General features: G+C 32.0%; 1 protein-coding gene across 1 annotated transcript in view; it reads right to left on the bottom strand.

Annotated features, from left to right (window-relative positions):
* The window catches only part of LOC143227416 (uncharacterized), a 31,109-nt gene that overhangs the window by 5,042 nt on the left and 3,837 nt on the right, over positions 1-22,230 (bottom strand). Inside the window, exons 2-9 of the mRNA XM_076458869.1 lie at positions 21,001-21,188; positions 17,884-18,062; positions 13,332-13,507; positions 12,530-12,668; positions 8,835-8,887; positions 6,013-6,240; positions 3,231-3,345; positions 488-806 (exon numbers count right to left, since the gene is read on the bottom strand). Coding sequence (XP_076314984.1) covers positions 488-806; positions 3,231-3,345; positions 6,013-6,240; positions 8,835-8,887; positions 12,530-12,668; positions 13,332-13,507; positions 17,884-18,062; positions 21,001-21,188 — 1,397 coding nt within the window. The remainder of the gene's footprint in view (positions 1-487; positions 807-3,230; positions 3,346-6,012; positions 6,241-8,834; positions 8,888-12,529; positions 12,669-13,331; positions 13,508-17,883; positions 18,063-21,000; positions 21,189-22,230) is intronic.

The raw sequence follows: 22,230 nt of genomic DNA, 5'->3' as shown, positions 1-22,230 counted from the left end.
CAAACAACAATATAATGTGTTAACAATATGATATTGTTATATCAAAACATTAAGAAAATTAAATTAAGTTTTAAAAAATAATAATTAAAAAGGAGAACTGTTTACTTTTTAATTCAAGATGTTTTTTATATTTTTCTTATACTGCTATACATATATATACACACACTTTGATGGAGAGAAATCGTATAGACCAGTAATTAGCTCTGAACTAGAAAAAAAATGGTATCAAAACAGTTCAACTTCTTTACTTCTCTATTAAAGGGAGCTGTTAAAATTGTAATCTGATATCTCGTTATATTTCTTTGTTTATAAGACAAGCATTATAAGTTGTTTAAATGATTACTATTTGGTACATAGTATAAGAAGGGAATCACATGTTAATTAAAATAATATAACTTAATGTTGGATAATTGTAATATACAAAGTATTATAAACAGAAATAAAAACAAAAAGACAATAAAAGCAGTTTGAAGCAAGAAACACTTACAGTCCGGGATTTAATAATCCTCCTTGAATACATATAGATGGCGCTGATGTTTTTTGCAACAATTGTTCTAGCCGAATGTATCCTCTACCATTCTTGTCACGAACATAACAACCATTACCATTGTCTTTTGTACAGATCCATAAGAACTTCATTTCTCCTTGTTGTCGTCCCAAATCAGTAGATAATGAACCGTCTAGACAGAAGGTTTGGTTGAAATAAATTTCATATAAGGATGGAACAAATGCCATAAGTGGTGCTGTTTTTGTTTTCACAGTTATACATGCATTAGTCGAAAGAAGGCCTGGATAATTTGTTAAAACTGTAAACAGAAAGAAAGAAATTTAATTTAATTAATAAAATAACACACAAATACATTTTGATGAAGGTTATATTGGTTTAATAGTTTGTCCGTTTAACTTTTCACTCCAAACCATTTTTGAATTCCGTTAAAAAAAAAGCAATTGAAAGACAACTGCAAAAATGGTAATATAATCAGTTCGAGACTACATCGTGCATCAAAAGTGATACAAAATTTTTGGCTTAGAGAGATTTTAAATTAATTTTCTGGTCAAAATCAATACAAGCTATAAGAATGTTATGGGACATAATTACACAGAAACACTGTAAAAATTTACACATATATGAAAAAAACAGGTTTATCTGATGTAACTGCGACTTCTTTTGATGATTTCTTCACGTTTCTAATAATGCACGATCACGAACCATGCTACACATAATTCAGAATGTAATAATTAATAGTACATTCGAACTCAACATATATTAAATAGAAAAGTTAAATAACACTATGTAACACAAATTTTGTTCCTAGATAGTATATGTTATTTCTTAATTGCTTATGTTATAAAGTACAGAAAATGGCGATGATTCCCTTCAAACTTTGCTTTTGTGACCTGGATAATGAAATTTAGAAATTAATTTTTTTTTTGTGTAAAACGGGCAAATTTTCACATTTCCATTTACATAAGGTCTGACTAAAACAATATATTTATACAAAGTTATACAAAAATGAACAAAATGTTTAGAAGTGAGTAGTTTCTCGAGATTTGCGACAGTAATGTAAATTACTCTCACATATCAGCCCCTAAATAAAGTCTCTCATCATGTTTTCGTTATACGCTTCTTGGTAACGGCGTTCAAAGTTCAGTATATCTTGGTGGAAGCGCTTGCCTTGCTCCTCTGAGTATATTCCCATGTTCTCCTTAAATTTATCAAGATGAGCGTCAAGGACATAAACTTTCTGGGACATCTTGCAGCCCATTTTACCTGAAACAATTCCACATAAGTTTCAGCCTTGTGATTGCCCAAGAAATCCCAAACCATTAAGACAAAGCTGCCCAAAGCTTTTTCCCTTCTTGGGAAATTCTGTGCACTCTAGGATCTTCTTAATTTGTCGTCCAACGAAGACATCAGCTTTGAACTTCGCCTCAAACAGCTCAGAAAAGAAGTTTCGAAGGTACTTGAAGGCTGCAGACTCCTTATCAAGAGTTGTAACAAATTGTTTCATAAGACCCAATTTTATATGCATTGGTGGGAACAACAACTTCTGGAGGTTCTCTAGTGGCTCACACTTGACATTGTGCCTCCCCACGGAGAACTCGGTCCGTTGTAACCAGTGCTTCCTGATGTAGTGCGCTGAGATGTCTCTACTGTTCCAAAGGCAAAGATAACAGGGAAATTTGGTAAAGCTTCCTTGGAGACCCATGAGGAATGCCATCATTTTGAAGTCTCCGATAATCTCCTAGCCATACTCATCATACTTCAAGGCTTCTAGCAAGATCTTGATGCTGTTGTATTTCTCTTGAAGTGCACCGAATTTTAAAAGGTCTAAAATTTCTATGATATAAAATCTTATTATTCAAGCAAGCAAAAATTGCCTGTCTTACCTCCTAAGGTTTGTTTTTTTTTTTCAGTGCTTGCAAGTAAAATTAGGTGTCCAGAGTTGTCTTGTAGGCTTCACACATTTTAGTAGATGCTGTCAAAGAGTACTTTTTCGCTCTTGTTTTGATAAATTGGCCACATGCATAGCAGAATCCTTGCAACTTCTTGATGCCATTTCTGATAAAATCAGATAGGTCTATATGTTCACTTAGGCAGCTGGGATTAAACTGATGTGATGAGCCCCTATATATATATATTTCTATGAAAAGTTGCAGACAATTCTAAAAGGTTCTTTAAAAATTTTCGTAAGTTCTACAACATTCTAGATAGTTATTGTAAGTTTGAGAAAATTTTCTATCAGCCACTCAGCGCTAAATCTACGTGGAATGCTCTGAAAAATGAGTAAATTTGAAAATTTCATTAACCAGGTCACAAAAGCAAAGCTTGAAGAGAAAAAATAGGTATTTTCCATTTAATTTAGGCATACGCAATTGAAAAATAACACTTTCTGCCCAGGAAAAAGAACAAGTAAAAATTTTGTTTCATAGTGTAAACTGTACAATTCAACGATTATACTTTATTGATGCAGAATTACGAAAATTGATATATCATAGAACATTCTAAATTGGTATATGATTAAATCGGGCTGTGGTTCTCCAGGCTGTCGCTTATAGGTAGACTCAACCCTGTATTCTTCCCGTTAAGATATATGCCAATTTATTTCAGCTTTGAAGTATAACTTTAATGTTACACAAAGTAGCCTTTTACGCTGAAACACTTTTTTCAGCTGAAATGATTTATATTTTATTACTTTTCTACTAATCATTTATCACAAGAAAGGTACCTGAGACAGTGATCTTATAAAAGGCATTTCCTTTCATTTGGTACTTCGGAATCGTCATTTGTGTACCCCCAAATATCGGCAATTGGAAATCTGAGGAATTCACACTCCATAGGATCTAAAATAAGAATCCAAACTATTTTTCACTCAGTCCTGTATTAAATTATTGAAGCAACTTGTTAATAACTAAATAGATAATTTTATAAATATTTTAGAATAATTAAAAGGTTTAAATGAATTAGGTGTAATCACTATGGCAGATTTTCATTAACTATTATATTAACCTGAGACATATGAAATTATTCATAATAATTTAACAATCACTTGTAACATATACAGAGAGAGAACATATTCAGATAATTTAAGAAACATTTAAACTCAGCGGTATGTCTGTGGACTTACAACGCTAAAAACCGGGTTTCGATACCCCTGGTGGGCAGACCACAGATACCCCATTGGTAGCTTTGTGCTTAATTCAAAACAATAACAACTGCAACTACGTTTAGAAGTGTATTCACTCCAAAATTGAAAAACTTTAAATTTTTCTACATGTTACTACCATCTTTAGAATTTAAAATATTAATATTATTATTCATGTTAATAATATGTATTGTTGGAATTATACGTTATTCGTTTGTTTGTCTTTTAACCGAAACCAAATGTGGTAACATACATGAGAAATGAATCTCTTGATACAAAAGCTCACATTAACTTTTATGATGGCATCATTGTCATGACCTACTTTTATCTCTCTACTGAAAAAAATATAAAAATTCATATTTTTTCATACAAGATACCTCAATAATGCAGAAATGTAGGTGTGTAGCAATCGTTTTTACAGAGGTGCAACAGTGAGTAATAAATAATTATAGTTTTATCTGTTCTTTTCATCTTGAAAGTAGGTAAATAATTTATTTAATAATCGCTATTTTTCTATGTTCGTGGACATAGTAATTGTTATTAAAATACTATGGTCCATTTATTCTCTATCTTGAATGATCTTAATTTTTTATTGTCTTTCAAAGAATTTTCCAATCTTTAACTGCGTTTCTCGACTGATTACTTGGTAATGCTAGATTTCTCAAAAATTTATTTATTTCACTTCGCATGTCAATATGGTTAGGGCGCTCGACTTGCATTTTTAGGGTCGCGGGTTCGAATGCCTGTCACACCAAACATGTTTGATTTTTGAGCTATAGAGGCGTTATAATGTGTAGAATAATCCCACTATTTGTTGGTAAAAGAGTAGTACAAGAGTTGGCAATGAGAGGTGATGACTAGCTGTCTTCCCTCTAGTTTTTCACTAGAGACGGCTAACGCAGATAGCACTGGTGTTGCTATTTCCAAACAAACCAATCCAAAAATTATGAAGTGTGTGGTTAGGTTATACTATGAGGTGACTGGTAGTACTTGCCCGTCATTGTTGTCAGACTAAATATTAGTTTGTTTATATCGTGCAAAACGTAAGAAATGTAACTTTGCTGTTTATACATTCTTATGTAATGATTTAAAGCTGGTGTACAATCTGATTTGTTTGTTCATCATACAGAAATGTCATGACAAAATATTTTTGTTAATCATTACTAGATTCATAGATATTATGTAAGCCACGGGATTTTGTAATGAGCGTCCTATACCACAGTCAAGTCTCTGTCTATTCTGTATGTGCAATTTGGTATTGGCATTATTCTAGATAGGAAAGATGTTATTCTAGTTGGCAAAAGCTTTAAAATGAAAAGTAGGCTATAAGATTTTCCACACTAAAGTTAAACCTTTCTGGAGGTATGACCTTTCATTTTGTGCTGCATGTATATAAAAGAAGGTGTGATGACACTCTGTCCTTGTGGTAATATTTTAATCCATTGCTGTGTTTGGCTGGTGAGTGGCAAGTCCCTTTGTCAGCAGTATGCTACACCATTAACAATCGTCCATGTTTTATTTTACTGCCACATTAACAATCTATGGTAACTGTTTTTGTTGATATTTTTTATATATAACTTGCTTTCTACAATGAGGAATGTCCTTAAAATGATAGCACTTTATCTTTTTACCGATTTTCAATTTCATGTTTTAACTGAAAACGAGGTCATTGTTTGATATTAAAAAACTATCAACTTTTATTACCGTTTTTGGTTGTTAATGTGGAGTAATATTTAGTGAAATATGTATTTATTATAGTTTATTACAGAATGTTCTTGCACTGTTTTGATATACAGTTTTTTATCTATTTAACTTACTAGGAAGGTATATTTTCCGTTTCAGTTTATAGCTTCTTTATTATGTGCTTTAATTACTCCAGTATGGTGTAGCATATTCATATTACAGTTTCTCTTGCACTGTTATCTTTATCTATCTATCTTCAATAATCAACTGACCGACATCATTATAAATCAGTGTGATAGTTTTTTTATTAGAGCATTTTATTTTATTCAATTATCTTTCATTCAACTAGATAAAATTTTTCATTCGTTCTTATACGATAACTACGAAGGGTCCCATACGTCATATTGAAATGTTTAGAATATGCAAATCAGCATATCATATTATGAAAACGGTCGAAATAAATTTGCGTTGAAACACCATAAAATTACGTTTTAATAGTCTATTGTTATTACGCAGATACCATGTAAGATTGATTTCATATATATGAAGTACACTGGAAAAACCATAACGTGAAATACACTTTAAATATCGCAATCTCAAACACAATGGAAATTATAATTTAAAATAAACTATAAAAACTTATTCTACTCTACAGTACATATTAAAGTAAAATTCAACTCACATTAAGTTGAACTCGTTGAAACAAAGAGTTGTTACAAGTTTCCAGGTACACGAAGTAAGTATTTTCTTTTGTTGGATCTACAGTGCGAGGTCCTGATATAGAAACATAGATTTTTTCTTTCCCTGACTCTGAGTCAATTCGTTGAATTTGATGATACTGAGTTAGCGAATTCATTCCTATAGTGTTCACTCCATAAACACTTAAAACATACGGACGGTATATCTTCATCTGAAAAAATAAAATAAATGACTATATTGTTCAATATCCAGTTAAATCTACAAGGTATAACCTACGTTATAATTGCTTCTCAAGGCATGTAAATTGTACAAAGAATTAAAATCAAAAATGAAAAACAGAAGGACGTTTGTTTATCCATCATGTGTGCGTATATTTATATACATATATATATTTACAAGATACCAAATTAGAGTTAAATGAGCTTCCTCTTTACAATTACAATGGCATAAAGTACTTTCATGATCCACGTTTTATGGAGTTTTTAATTAATTATAGAAAGTAGTTAATATCTTTTGAAATTCTTGATTAATTATGGAATTAACGAAATACTAGAGGAATTTTTGAAACTATACCAAATAGAATAAATAAAAGAATGAAATACGGAAACTTTTCCCATGAGTCTATTTATGTATTTGATTTGACAAGGGCGAAAACAATCACAAATTGGAGGGAATTCATTAGTGCACATATCTTTGCCATGCAGCGCTGATAATATTCGGTTTTCAAACAATAAGAAAATTTGTCTCTGTGTCCGATTCTAAAAAGGATAATAAGTGATGATATTCTACCATCAAGTTTCATCAAACTTCGGACATTTTGACTTAATTATAGAGCAAATATAGTGTAAAAACTCCATGTTTACAGAAAAAAAAATTGTGATCTTTATATCGATCTTGGCATCAAAAAATAAACTCTTCTAAGTTTGGTTATATTTCAAACATATGTCAACTGTAATCCAAATTTATTCATCCGCTTTTTTTAGAAATTTTGTTAATAAATACTCACAGGGTGAAAACATAACCTTGGTCGACCTTTAATGACAGATGTAATTAGGAATACAAAAGAACTAATTTACATGATAATATAGGAAAGACGAAACAGAAAATTAAAGCTCTTAATCAATAGAAAGTTATTTCAAGAGTGAACTTTAAAGTTATAATAATCATGGTAACTTAAAATCATGAAAAAAATGCATAAATCGATAAACCTATTTGATTTTTTCAAATCACCAAGAGGTTTTTGGAAAAATAAAAATTCAAAAGTTATGGAAGTCAAATTATATTATGTGTAATAAAATATGATAAAAGTGATATCAATATTATTATGTTTTATTTACAAGAATCAAAATTATCTGTTTGTGAACATATTTTCTAGACTGAGAAGAGGTGATATCTAAAATTAACATGGAATGATAAGGATACAATGTTAAACTAGCGCTGAAAAACAAAACGTCAACAATGTTTTGGACCAGGTGCTTTTATATCAAAAATGCGTTGAAACAACTACTCAGAGTATTAGGAAATTGAAACGTAAGTAGAGATGGTGGAAGCACACATACGATAAACATAATGGTTATTTGTTTGTATATCATAATTATAGAAAACATTATTACATGTCAAAGGACTTTTCAGTGTCCTTCCAAAAAAAAAATCCAATCATACCACACCAGATAATGACCTTGGTATAACGAGTCCAATAATATGGTAAGGCCGTTTAACAGTTTTAAAGGATACACTATACATTTAACAAGTGCGAGAATAAAACTTTTAATGAACAAACTAAACAGTTACATGAAAATTTTATTTCAACAAAGAATTATTCTGACGGGTCTATCACTTTCACTAATATTCTTAAGCTACACAACTTGTTGAGTTTTATAAATATTATATATTATTATACAGATAGATAAAGTTAATAGTTAAAAACATAAGTTATTATGCTTAGTTAAGTGTGTGTGCATGTTTTTACCGAGGGGAATAAAACCCCTGATTTTAGCGTTGTAAATCCGCGGAGACATTTAGTTAAGGAGGAAGATAATTAGAAAAGTCAGGAAATAGCTCTTAGGTAAAGAAAAACTTAAAATTACTTCAGTTTAGAATGAAAGTTACAAACTGCATTCTCGTTTTATTTGACACCTTCGAATTTTCAAAATAATATGTTTGTTAGGAATTTCGTGCAAAGCTACACAAGGGCTATCTGCACTAACCATCCTTAATTTAGCAGTGTAAGACTAGAAGAAAGGCAGCTAGTCACCACCACCCACTGCCAACTCTGGGGCTACTCTGTTACTGACGAATAGTAGGATTGATCGTCACATTATAAACCTCCACGGCTGGAAGCTCGAGCATGTTTAGTGCGATGGGGATTCGAACCCGCGACCCTCATATTACGAGTCCAACGCCTTAACCTACCTATCCATGCCAGACCTAATATAAGATGTAAAACTCACAGACGCTTTTAAAAGCAACTAAATGCGATGTAAAATAAATAACTTGCGTGATAACTGGAACATAGTTACCTCTGTACTATAATATAGGTCTAATATTTGTGGATGTGATCAAAACATAAGTGCTTGGGTGTTAGTTAAAGTGGTATCACATATTTCATTGGACTGAATAATGTAAGTTTCTATCTGTAGTTCAGCACTCTAACTTATAAGCAATGCTCGGCCTATGTACTATTAACATAGTTTAGTCTTTTATTGAATACAAAATATTGTTTATTTGTTCATAAAAAGTAAAAGAAATAAGAAGAAAAATAAATAAGTAAACGTACACACATTTTCATATCCTTGACAAACCTACCTCTTCAGAAGCAAACGAGAACTCCAGGTTATTTTCAGTGACTTCCTTCGTTGCTGAAAAAAAATCCACACACCACTGTATATCACAGCTTTCGGGTGAATAAACTTCATATTATTAGATAATTACAACTAGACATTTGTCTAAATAACATAAAAATCTGTAAATCCATAAAAAATAAATTTCAAAGTAACATGAGCACATTATCCATGTGATTGTTTTGTTTTGTTTTGAATTTCGCACAAAGCTACACGAGGGATATCTGCGCTAGCCGTCCCTAATTTAGCAGTGTAAGACTAGAGGGAAGGCAGCTAGTTATCACCACCCACCGCCAACTCTTGAGCTCTTCTTTCACCAACGAATAGTGGGATTGGCCGTAACATTATAACGCCCCCACGGCTGAAATGGCGAGCATGATTGGTGCGACCGGGATTCGAACCCGCGACCCTCGAATTACGAGTCGAACACCTTAACACTCTTGGCCATGCTGGGGTCTTATCCATGTGAAAGATAGTGTAATTTTAGGTATTTCATCTTGTAAACAACTGTTTTTATTACTGCTACCTTTTAATTCGTGTAAATATTTGCTAAAAATAATCACTAATTATGCTGAATTAATGTCAAATCTATCTAAAATTTTAACAATGGGTTTGGAGATTCATAGTAATAAGATATGAATGTGTAATTAAAAATAATTTCTATAACATGAAAACACTGTCATAATCAAAACTCACTCATAATAACATTCTTGTGTCAAACAAAGTTTTAATATACTTTTTAAATATTTGTTTTTCCAAAGTGTTTTGGAAAATCATGTAATCCATATGCGACACGAATGAGTATGCGCCTTTTAACTCTATTAAATGGCGAGCTTAAAGATCATTACGTTGAAATGCAGAAACTTGTGTGAAAGTAACTCAAATCTCTCTCTATACCTCCAGTTATTCACTTTCTAAAGTTTGTACAGAAAACACTTTCGAAATCATTATATTTTAGAATCTGAGGTATGTGCTTTTCGATAATATTCAGCAGCTTTGTCAACACTTTTAATTTTTATATCATATTTACCATGGATGCCAGGCATTGTTTATCCAAGTGGCATTTGTGCTTTCAATTGTTCACAACTACTAATGGATTGATTATACTTGAACAAATGGCGAAAGGCTTGGTCTAAATATATGTGTCTGGTAGTTTAATATTTTCTGACTTGTACACAGATATAGTTCTCTAGAAGAATATTTAGACTTTAGCATTCAAAATGTTTAGGTAAAAATAGAGTGACAAGTTTACAAATTACACTAGAACAAAGAAACGTCAACAATGAAAAATGTCATTTCCTCATTGTGTGATGATAATTAATCTAAAATTACCATAATTTACTCTGCTGGATATTACAATTGTCTCAGCCACGTGTGACTGAACATTTTAAATTCCTTTTGACAGTAGTTTCAAAGTTTAATATTGCATTGTTAATTTAAGAAGTCACTTTACAAGGCTTCCTTGTGGCATAATTGAATGTCTGCGGACTTACAACGTTCAAAACCGAGTTTCAATACCCGTTGTGGATAAAGCACAGATAGCCCATTATGTAACTTTGTGCATAAACAACAAAAAACAATGATTTTACAAGTATATTATAAAATCACAATTTCGCTTGAAATATCCTCAACCAGGAACAGTTCCACCAATAAATCTTGTTGTTAATCATATACACATACATATAAATATATATAGTAATTTATTCTTACTTCAACTATGAACAAAACTTCCACTTAGAACAGGTAGTTTATAATAGAGCATGATTTCTATATATATTTATTCTACCTATTCTCTATAGGAACATATAACTCGAATATAATTAAGAATCATATACCATAACTCTGTACTTTTCTCTTCGCGCTCTTGCATATTTAACAAATGCTTTTTACCCACAATTTACACTAAAAGGTTATCAGTTATTTTCCATAGGATCCCTGTCACCACAACCTTACATTTAATAGAGATAATAGCCGGAAATTAAGTTTTCCCAGTTTGCTCCTGAAGAAAAAAAGGTCAACCTTTCGAGAACGCTGTGGTTATAAGGTCATTATCTTGTACAAGACCTCTTTAACCTAAGTGTTTTTCTGACATCATGGATGAAGATTAAATGTTATGATATACAAATTGATTGTTGTTAATACTTGAGATATGACATTTTACAATAAATATTAAATATAAAATACATTTAGTGCATGGAAACGTACCTCCAAGAAAAGTTCAGGTTCTTATCAATACAATTTCAGGAAAGAAGAAAATAACAAATTTGGGCATGTGTTATTAATTGCGTCTTTATATTCTATCAGCTCACCAATTAACAGCTTTGCGGCCTTGCGTTAAACTTGTGATTTGATTATATACAGTGAACTAACGGTTTGATTAGTATTTAATATATTTATTTCATATTTATCAAAGGTGAAATTGAAAATAGGATGTGTGATGTAATGATACAATAAACTAGATTATGTATCTTGTATAAAGTTTGCCTTATTATATTATAGAAAGATGGCTGTATAAATACAACTAGGGGGAATTCAGTACAGCGTATATGTCTGCCAATCAGAGTTGGTGATAGTTGATTTGAATTTCGAGCAAAGGTACTCGAGAGCTATCTGCGTTAGCAGTTCCTAATTTAGCAATGTAAGACTAGATAAAAGGAAACTAGTCATCACCACCCACCGCCAACTATTGGGCTACTCTTTTACCAAGGAATAGTGGGATTGACAGCACATTATAGCGCCACCACGGCTGAAAGGGCGAACATATTTGGTGTAACGGGAATTCGAACTCTCGACCCTCGGATTACGAGTCGAGTGCCAAGCCCTGATAGTTTGCTATCAAAAGAAAGAAAAATACAAAAATGTGTCCGTATAACTGTTTTATTCAACAAACGTGAATAATTTTCAGTAGGACAATGAGAAATAAGTTTTCACACACGTCCCCGAATTTGCATCAAAATTAGTTAACTGTTGACTGAACTATAGAAAAAAAAGTGAAACACCAGTCCATAGATTAATAGATTGGGAGTTTTGGGATTGTATTGACCTTAACATTTAGCTTGTGACCCTCCAGGAACTAAATACTTCTCAGCTAAATTACATTACAAAGATGTACCAACTTTCCTCCAAATTCACTGAGCCGTTTATGAGAAATCTTCCTCATAAACATACATACAGGGGTAAAAATATAACCTTCGGTTGCGATGGCAAAAATAGGAGTTTATATAAAATGGTGTTGTGATAAATATGTCAAATTATTGTTCACATAAGACCTTTTTTTTAAGAAGATAAAACAAATAAAACTAATCGTGTTCTTATCCTAATAATTGTTCAATTATTTCTTTGTTTTCTAAGAAGTGTGTGTGTTCTCTTACAATACTCTGTATAAAATATGATTGTTTATGACCTAATGTTTATTTTGTACTATCTGAATATGTTATATTTGTAATAACCATAAGTTACTATTCATAGCTGAAGTGTAGTATAAGATATGCTTTGGTACCGATATGTCATTGTTCATATCAGAAAAAAGCTATTTGTTTGTTTTATTAAGTTGGTGCACAGAAAAGCTAAACCGAGTATTTGCAAAACGAAATTAAGTTGACAAAATGGTTCTAAAAGAGATAATTATTGTATTCAATGTAAAGATAGGTCTTAACTTACCATTACTTTTCAAAGTTGGTGAAATGTCCCAGATATATTCTAGTCCAGATGTTCCCGCTCTGACTACGTTCACAATGTTAACAACAAAATTTCCCATACATATATAAGTAGGTCCTACAAGGAAAAACGATGGTGCTATCTGAAATGGTAGAGTTATCGTTTATTAACATTCTCTTCTGTTGAACAGTGTTAATAACACTGCGATAAACAGTAGTCATAAATTCTCGAGTTATAAAAGCCAACAGAAGGCAAAGTTAGTGACAGTACTGGGAGACAAAGTAGGTGAATGTATCATGTCATAAAAAACATCTTTTCTATACGTTTATGTTTTTAATGTGTTTTATTTATATTACATTTCTTAATATTCATTACTTATATGCGAAAGAAACAAACGAAAAATTATTGCGTTAAGTATAATTCTGTACACATATGTACCAAGTTCTAAAAAGCTTTAAATTATTATCTACACAGTTAATAATTAACTCCCTGTTAGAAATTATTTTATTTCCTTCAAAGGAGAGATAGCTTTATATTAGTCTTAAAGTTTTGGTGGTAGCACTCTTCTTATTTAAAACGTGTTGATTGGTTTTGTTCGAATGTATACATTACACTTACTCTTGTCAAGATAACTGAGGTTTTGGTCGAAAGGTAAAACAAACCCATTAATATATGAAAAAAAAAATCCTTAATACAAAACTTAGCATGCTCGCATGTACATTGTAGTACAGTTAGCGCTCTTAAAGCGTTTATAGAAAAACAAACAGTGACATCTGTAAATAATTTTAAAAATAAAGTATCTTACCTTTTGTAAAACTGCTACAGTTATACTTCTTTCAACACAACCATCCAGTTTTCGCTGGTTGTACATGCTAAATAATTCATTATTCTGAGCAAATGTCAAATTCATGGATGTCGAGAGCTGAGCTTGAGGTGACAACATGATTGTAAGACGTGTTCTATAATAGGTGCAAACAGAATCTAAAAGAAAAAGACAAGCTGTACACATATACAAAAACTTGTATTTGATACAAACGCAAATGACGTTTTCTTTGACAAAATTTTTTAGACAGAGTATACGATGAAACTTTGTAGAATGGACGGCAACTACCTGTTGTGGAGACACAAGCGTAGAGGACGACGTTTCGAAAGTCTTCCTCTGCACTTGCAAATGAAGTACTTTTATCAGTACACTAGAACATAATTTTTCTTGACAATTCTGTACACAGAAATCAGACAAATCTTAATTCAGAACAATAAAGGAATATTAATTATCTTCCGTAGAAAGGGCAACAATGAATGTTTACCACACAACTCTTATTTTATTAACATATAAAATACGTTAAAGTTAAGTATTACTATATAAAAACCAAATATTGTTTAAAGTTTAGTCGTATTGTACGTATAATAACTATATTCTACCTTAACTACATTTTTTAAAAGTTTCGAAATCAATGACACTGTAACTGTTACTTAAACACTTGTAAACACATATAATCATCAATACTTTACATAACTTTACTGTCTGATATATCACCAGTTTAAACCATAATGCCCTCATAGGTTACTAGCTGTATAAATTTATTATACTTATTAAATTTAACGAATACATCCACTTGTATAATCCATATGTCCGTCATATTTTCTCACTACAAATAAGCCTGTTGTCTCTCTATATTTCTATTATACTAGTTTTCTTACATAATTTTGATGGATGATGAAGAGCCACCCTACATTACTTTACCTCAAATAGAATTTCGAAAGGTTCTGAACCAAAGACTTTATCATGTCGTTGTAAGTAACTCTCAGTGAATCTAACAAACAATCACAGTTTGTACATACTGTAGCCTAACTTAACAAATCGAATGTGTATTTGTCATATTAATGTATATTTATGTACATGCATAAACGTATCATTTCAATTACGATGACAGCATTATTGTACCCATTTGCGAAACGAACCCACGAAAGAAGGCAGTAAATTTTCATATCCAATGTGTATAATTTTCAAGCACAGACAAAGTATAACGAACAAAGAATATAGCTTTCATTTTTATAAGAACATTACTTTCTAAACATAGAGTTGTAGACAGAACTTGGTTGAAAACTTGAGTTGCTATGAAATTAGGTGCAAGAAACATCAGTTCATAGATAATAGAGGTGATAAAAATTATTATAAAATTATTCGAGTGATCAACTACCTTTGTAATTGAGCTGCTGCAGAGATTACAGAACCATCTATTATTATGAAATGCTATAATCTTGATCAGGAAAACAAATAATTCCAAGTCCAAAACGAAAGTGACTAAGAAGTAAACTTGTCAGCGTTGATTTAAGGAATGTAATGAGTTTAAGAAAAGAAAAATAGTAAGAGGCGTGAGAGAGAACGATAAACTGAATGAAACAAAGAAAGAAAGTGATAGTCTATCAGTAAGAAAAAAACAAGATATTTATAACTCAAAAAACTATTGACTATACTAATAAACAGACCTTTATGTTTTGATCCATATAAGAAAGGAAAGCGAAGTGCAAGAATACTGTAGTCCAATCGTAAAGAGTGACATTATAGGGCACTCCAACGAGTATGAATATTAATGAGGAGAGCCTATATTACAGACTATAGACGGTTATTTATCACAGAAATGACTTTAAAAGACATGTCTTCAAACTGAGGCTTTATTAGTCAGCTAGATTGAATTTTCATTAATAAGTTTCAGAAACTCATCAAATATCTGTTCCAACTAGCATCTGTAATATATGTGTGTGTGTGTGTATTTGTGTATGAGATTATAAAGATAAATAGTTTCGTTAAAGGATGAACGAAATAGTAGAGTAAATATTTATTGTTTGGCCGTCACTTTAAGTATTTTTTTCATTTTACAATTATTTTACCTTTTTCATAGGTAAATTATGGACAATAATCGATAACTGTGTAATTAATTAATTTACTTATAAAATATATTATTGTTGAAAGTATTACTGTTCAGGACAGTAAAGTTCTTTTACACCAACCTCAGCAAACAATATGTCAATGAAACATCGCAAAATGGACGGCACCTGCCTATTGTAAAGACGAAAGTTGAAAGCATACAATTATCAAGAATGTCATTGTATGATGTAGCATTAAATTTTCCTTTCACTGGAACTAAACAGCTTAGCCAAAACCATGAAACACAGTCCAAGACCATTATTCCTCCTCCAGAAAACTTTACAGCTGGCACTGTGCATTCAAACATGCATCATTCTCATGACATCCGCCAAACCCCGATTTCTCCGTCAAACTGCCAGATAGAAAAGCGTGATTCATCTCTCCAGAGAATGCGTTTCCACTGCTCCCGAGTCCAATGTCGGTGTGGTTTATATCACTCCTTGGCATTGCACATGGTGATAATGAAGCTGACGTTACTTCCAGAGGCAGTTTGGAACTCGGTAGTGAGTATTGCAACTGCAGACAGACGATTTTTATGCGCTACGCGCTTCAGCACTCGATGGTTACTTTCTCTGAGCATGTGTGGCCTACCGCTTTTTTGGCTGTGCTGTTGTTGCTCCTAGACATGTCCACTTCACAAAACAGCACTTACAGTTCACCAGGGCAGAGCAGAGCAGAAATTTGATCAACTGATTTCTTGAAAGGGTGGCATCCTATGATAGTGCCACGTTTAAAGTCACTGAGCTCTTTAGTATGACCCATTCTACTGCTAGTGTTTGTCTTTGGAGATTGCGTGGCTGTGTGCTTGATTGTATGCACCCTTTAGCAATGGGCTGTGGCTGAAATAGCCGAACCCACTAATTAGAAGGAGTGTCCACATAATTTTGGCCATGTTGTGTATATAGATATATATAACCATAATTTTTAAGCCAAAACTTTAAAAATAAACAAAATACGCTACATTTAAAAAGAAAGATTCTAGGGTACAAACTACAACGTGGGATTATAAAATATATCCTAGGATTCGGAGGTAACTGTTAAGTAAGAACCGACATTTTGGTGGGATACCCCATCAATCTTAACGTCCATTCGCTAGTCTCACATGAGAAATAAAGAATAGCAATAGTATAGAATTAAAAATAGCAGTTAGAAAAGCGAGATGTGGTGCTCAAACCCACAATGTCCAACATCAATGTCACCCTTCACTGCCTGCAGACTGTTGTAGGAATGTGAGTGCTCTCCTAATTTAAAATAAGAATAAGAAAAAGTTACACATAAAAAGTTAAAAAATAATAAATAAATAAATGAAAAAATGGATTACCATTTGGAGCTAAATAAGATTAAACTTACCTTTTAAAGTTAGCATTCCTGCTTCCAATATGGTAGATGCACAAATTAACACGACATCAGTAAAGTGATAGTTCATTTTGACTATCGTGCAGCTCAAAGTGTACATCCGCATAAAGTTGTGCCAAGTTCTAAATAACCTTATTTGTAACTAAAAAATAATTATTTAATAATTACAGTAAACCTAGTATACTGATGTGATTTAATGTTGTGTTAATTAGACTCTCTACCATATTGGAGTCAAGAGTACTAACCTCTAGAGGTGAGTTTCGTTTTATTTTAACTTGGGAGAGCAGTCACCTTCTCTCAACTGTTTGCAGGCATTGAAAGGTGGTATAGATGAAGGAACTTGTGGGCTTGAGCACCTACATCTCTCTCTTCTAATTTCTAATCTCATGTGAGACTAGCGAATTGGAGGTTAAGACTGATACACAGCGTATCTCTATCGCAATGTAGGTCCTGCTTCAGCAGTCACCTCTAAAGCGTAAGATACATTTTATAACCCAAGTTGTAGCTTGCACTCAAATATCTTTTTTTTTTTTAATGCAGCGTATTTTGTTTAATTTTAATATGTTTCATTTTGGCTTAAGAATTATGGTTATAATAGAAGTAATCATGTTTTTTGGGAATTTAGCGCAAAGCTACTAGAGGGTTATCTGCGCTAGCCGTCCTTATTTTAGTAGTGTAATACTAAAGAGAAGGCAGCTAGTCATCACTACCCACCGCCACTTCTTGAGCTATTCTATTACAACGAAAAGTGGGATTGACCGTCACATTATAATGCCCCCACGGCTGAAAGGGCGAGCATGTTTGGTGCGACCGGATTCGAACCCGCAACCCCCAGATTACGAGTCGCACGCCTTAACCCACGTGGCCATGCTGGGCCTTAAGTAATCCAACATTGGGATTTGGTATTTCTAATGCAGTCCTTACTCATGATTTTGCTTACTTATTTAACTTCATTTAAATGTATCTATTTAATTTTACTAAAATATAGATATAGATATAAAACTATTATATTATGATTCAGTTGGATAATTATAAAACTACTTGCTAAAATTATATAAGTTGATATTCTTACCATTTAACCCATAGAGTTGTAGGGTAGATTCCTCAAATAAAACAGCACAGTTACTGTTTGCAAGTAATATGCTTGTGTTGAAATTTATATGAATATTCAAAAGGTCCGTAGTTAAATACGCTGAAAGTACTGCAGGCGCAGACACTATTTCTATAGGTTTCAGAACTGTAGGACGTAATCTACAAAAAATAATTTCTCATATCATTTAAATACATGAAAAAATTATACTTTCAATTCTGCTTTTAACATAACTTGTTTTGTTGTGATATATACAGTTACACAATGGGCTATCTGTGATTTATCCACCGCGGGTATAAAATCCCGGTTTCTAGCGTTGTAAGTCCACAGATACACCAATGTGCCACTGAAATTTACATAAAATACTTATGCAAATTGTAATTTTAATGATGAAATAATAAATTATTCTCAAAGCTTTATTTGAATAATAATGTATTCATTTTACATTTCTTTACATTTTATTTACATATTAATATTTAGGTTTAATTCTTCATTAAGGGTTTCTTTTAAACATATTTATACATGTTTTATTTATTCAAAGCTGATTACATATACTTATTTTACTCTCAGGAAACATATTTTCATTTAGTTTTTAATACATTAGCTCTATGGCTCCACGATTTGTTTGAAGGCATATTTATAACCCGGAACTTAGTTTCGACACCCATGACAGATAAGCACTTTGTTTGTTTGTTTGAATTTCGCACAAAGCTACTCGAGGGCTATCTGTGCTAGCCGTCCCTAATTTAGCAGTGTAAAACTAGAGGGAAGGCAGCTAGTCATCATCACCCACCGCCAACTCTTGGGCTACTCTTTTACCAAATAATAGTGGGATTGACCGTCACATTATAACGCCCCCACGGCTGAAAGGGCTAGCATGTTTGGCGCGACGGGGATGCGAACCCGCGACTCTCAGATTACGAGTCGCATGCCTTAACTCGCTTGGCTATGCCAGGCCAATAAGCACTTTAACTCAGTGGTGAACAATAAACAAACATTTATATGAGTGAGTGTGTGTTATGTTTCTATAGATAGGCAGACATATTAAACATTAAAAGCTATATTAATTATAAAATTGAAAAAAAAAAAGGATTATTATGAAACATATCTTTCTATCTTGCCGAGCATCTTGGCAAAACCAAAAATCAATTTACATATAGACCAAACAAAACTAGAGTACAGAGTATGCTGCTGTCGTGTATCTTAATAATTGTGTGAAACATATGCAAAACTGAATTCGTTCGTTCGTCTAAATGAATACACACACACAGAAGCTGATTATTTTATATACTAAAACAATTTTCGAGCTTCATCACATTACCGTAAGCCACATCATGCTACTTATAATAACCACGTACATTGACAATAGTTTTGAAGCATAGTCCCCATTGAAAAAGGCTCCAAAGCACACTCACTGAACTCTTTCCATGACCCATCTAAAATAGTTTTCATTACTAATTCCAAAATATTTTCTTTCTAAAGATCTTATAAAAGCGGTATCAGATGATGTAACTAGTACATTTTTCTGTGGAAACAAGTGACTTTTGTCCCTTCTCCAAAACAGACATTCTTACTGATTATATTTTGCACATATTTCTTTTCTCTGTCATTGGTGTTTGTTGTTTCTAATCAACTACAAAACCATGTATTTTCTTATCATATGATAGGTTACAAGTTGCTGCAGGCCACTATCTGAAAAGTACTATCTGTACTAACCCATATTTCTTTCTTTTTTTTAACACTCCTACGAAAAGTGGGGCCTAATAGGTCCCAGAGCAACTTGAAAGGTTATTAATATTAGGCTAATAATTTTGTATTTAAATGAAATTGCCATTTAAATCCATTAATGATGGATTAACGAGATTCCCACTGTCCCTATCTACTATCTAGCGAAACCACAGCCAGGGGAACGGGCTTGGAGAAATCAGGACTAGAAACGTCTTTTCGTAGGAGTGTTAAATATGAGTGTATGCATACTTTGTGTGGGAAAGAGCTGTTACATGCCGTTTCTTTAAAGCGAAACGATGTTAGAATGGTCACATAAATCTGTAAAATGTTTCACTATTTTAGCAGACAAAAAGAAAAAAAGTTGCAATATATTAGAGCTAGGTCAATTTGATCGACCACGTGACCTCATCTAGAGCTTTATCATTGCAGAGACATAGTCATAGCTAGTTTGTAATGCAATGGTTAATAATAAATATATCTCTGAATATGAAAGAGATTTGACTTAAACAGGAAAAGAGAAGCTATTATTAGTCAGTACACTGTAAAGATTATTTAATCGAATAAAATGAATACTGAAATTATTGTTTGATGATTCCCAACATTATGATAAATATTCATGTATATGCTTCATTATTTGTTTTATTGATCTAAAAGGCTTTTAATTTACGTCATGTTATTAAATAAACTAATAACATTTGGGTTTAATATTGTTGGTAGTATTTGCAATCAAACTAATTACAGAAAACTACTGTAAATGTAAAATAATGCAAGAAATGACGGGAAATAATATTTTAACGTAAATTTAGATTATGCTTTTATTCCTTTTGTTAGTAATTGTAGTTTTATATTCCTCAAACTTGTATCTTTGTGTCAAAATATGCAATTATTTTGAACGTACAAGAAACAGTATTTCTGTTAAATAAATGCAAGACTGAGATAATTCATAAATCTGTTTTAACTCAACATGTATTCATAAATCTGTTTTAACTCAACATGTATTCATAAATCTGTTTTAACTCAACATGTATTCATAAATCTGTTTTAACTCAACCTGTATTTCAAACTTATTATCTATTTTATTTTACGTACCTTACATTTACTTTTACGCAATTAAAATGTTAATATTGCTTTATTTCCAAACTAATCATCTTTCAATAAGCTGAAGAACTAATATTTGTATACGAAGTAATATTTTAATATTTTTTTCCATTATTTTGATTAAATTCGTGTTGAGATGTGTATATATACATGTATATCATTTCTCCTTTGTAATTATGACATTGGCAATTTTATCCTTAAACCATAAATACATCATCACTTGATCCCATTCGTTGAGAAAACATTTTTAACAGCTACTGGAAAATACATTACCTCATCAATCTCTTGTCTATAGTAACGGTAAGGTTAAATTCTGTATTGGACCCTACAGCAGATATATCACATTGAATAACATCATCAGCGATTCTCTTTGATGAAAGTAGCCATACATTTGGTTCACTGACTCCAAAACAATACAAATTCTGCTTCATAGGAGGAAAGCCCTTCAACTTCAATTCAATCTGTAAAAAAATGATGAAAACTAAATTATTGTTTTTTTTCGTATTCAAAGAATAAGAGGTAAATAAAAACGAAAGCTGCTCTACACATTATTTTTTGGCCTTCAATAATATTAAAATAAATGTACATTCTTGAAATTAAAAAAGCAACATAAATTAATAATGGTATATTGAAATCAGTAGCCATAACTTTTAAACACAACAACGTATGGCCCTACCTCGCACAGGGGTTAGGTAACCTTACTAGCGTTTCAAGGAACCACAGTATAATATAGTAAAAATGGTAACCTTGTATCAAAAAAGCAACTTAACATCTTCTGCATATTATAACTAACAACATCGTCCCTTTACTAGCAGCTAAAATGTTTAAAAGACAATCAGTGCTTTTAGGATCCGACAAGAACTTTATCAATTAAATGTTTGTTTTATATTCTGTATGTTAATCACAATGAAGGAATTACTATACAAATAAATACCAATAAATATGTGTACTGTTAAAGAAAACTTACGGTACTTTTACGATATTCTTTCTTCATTTTTTAACAACTACCTGTTTGCAAAAGGTGTTGGAAGGATTTTCAGAAAGCAATCGTTGATCTCTAACGTGAGACCTTCATTGATTGCAATATGCTATAATAAAATACCATTAAATATATAACAAAATAGTTTAAGGGTGTTGAATAGTAAGGTGTAGTAATTGCCTATAGATAAAAGTAGTAGTCGCTCCAAGTATAATCAAATATGATGAATAATTAATTTAGAGTCTTATCTGATTCAGTTAAAGAGTCTTCACCCATGTTTTATGAAAACATAAAAACACAACTTAGTTATTCAATATAAAGTAATCAGAAGACATATCCAAAATGCTTGAACTTACTTTAAATGTGAAGGAATCTCATTAAAATTAAAATCATCCTAGAGGGGAGAAGAATATTGCCCTGGAGAGCAATAAATGTGGTAAAGTTTGATCCAGTATTTCGTGTAGAATGCGAATGTTGAGAAAATCAATTTATTATGACACGGCCTCCGGGAATATTCACTTGCG

This window comes from Tachypleus tridentatus, chromosome 9 (assembly GCF_004210375.1).
Source record: "Tachypleus tridentatus isolate NWPU-2018 chromosome 9, ASM421037v1, whole genome shotgun sequence".
NCBI lineage: Eukaryota > Metazoa > Arthropoda > Merostomata > Xiphosura > Limulidae > Tachypleus > Tachypleus tridentatus.
Note: the sequence above shows the minus strand (reverse complement) of the source record. Positions and strands in the feature narration are given on the sequence as shown.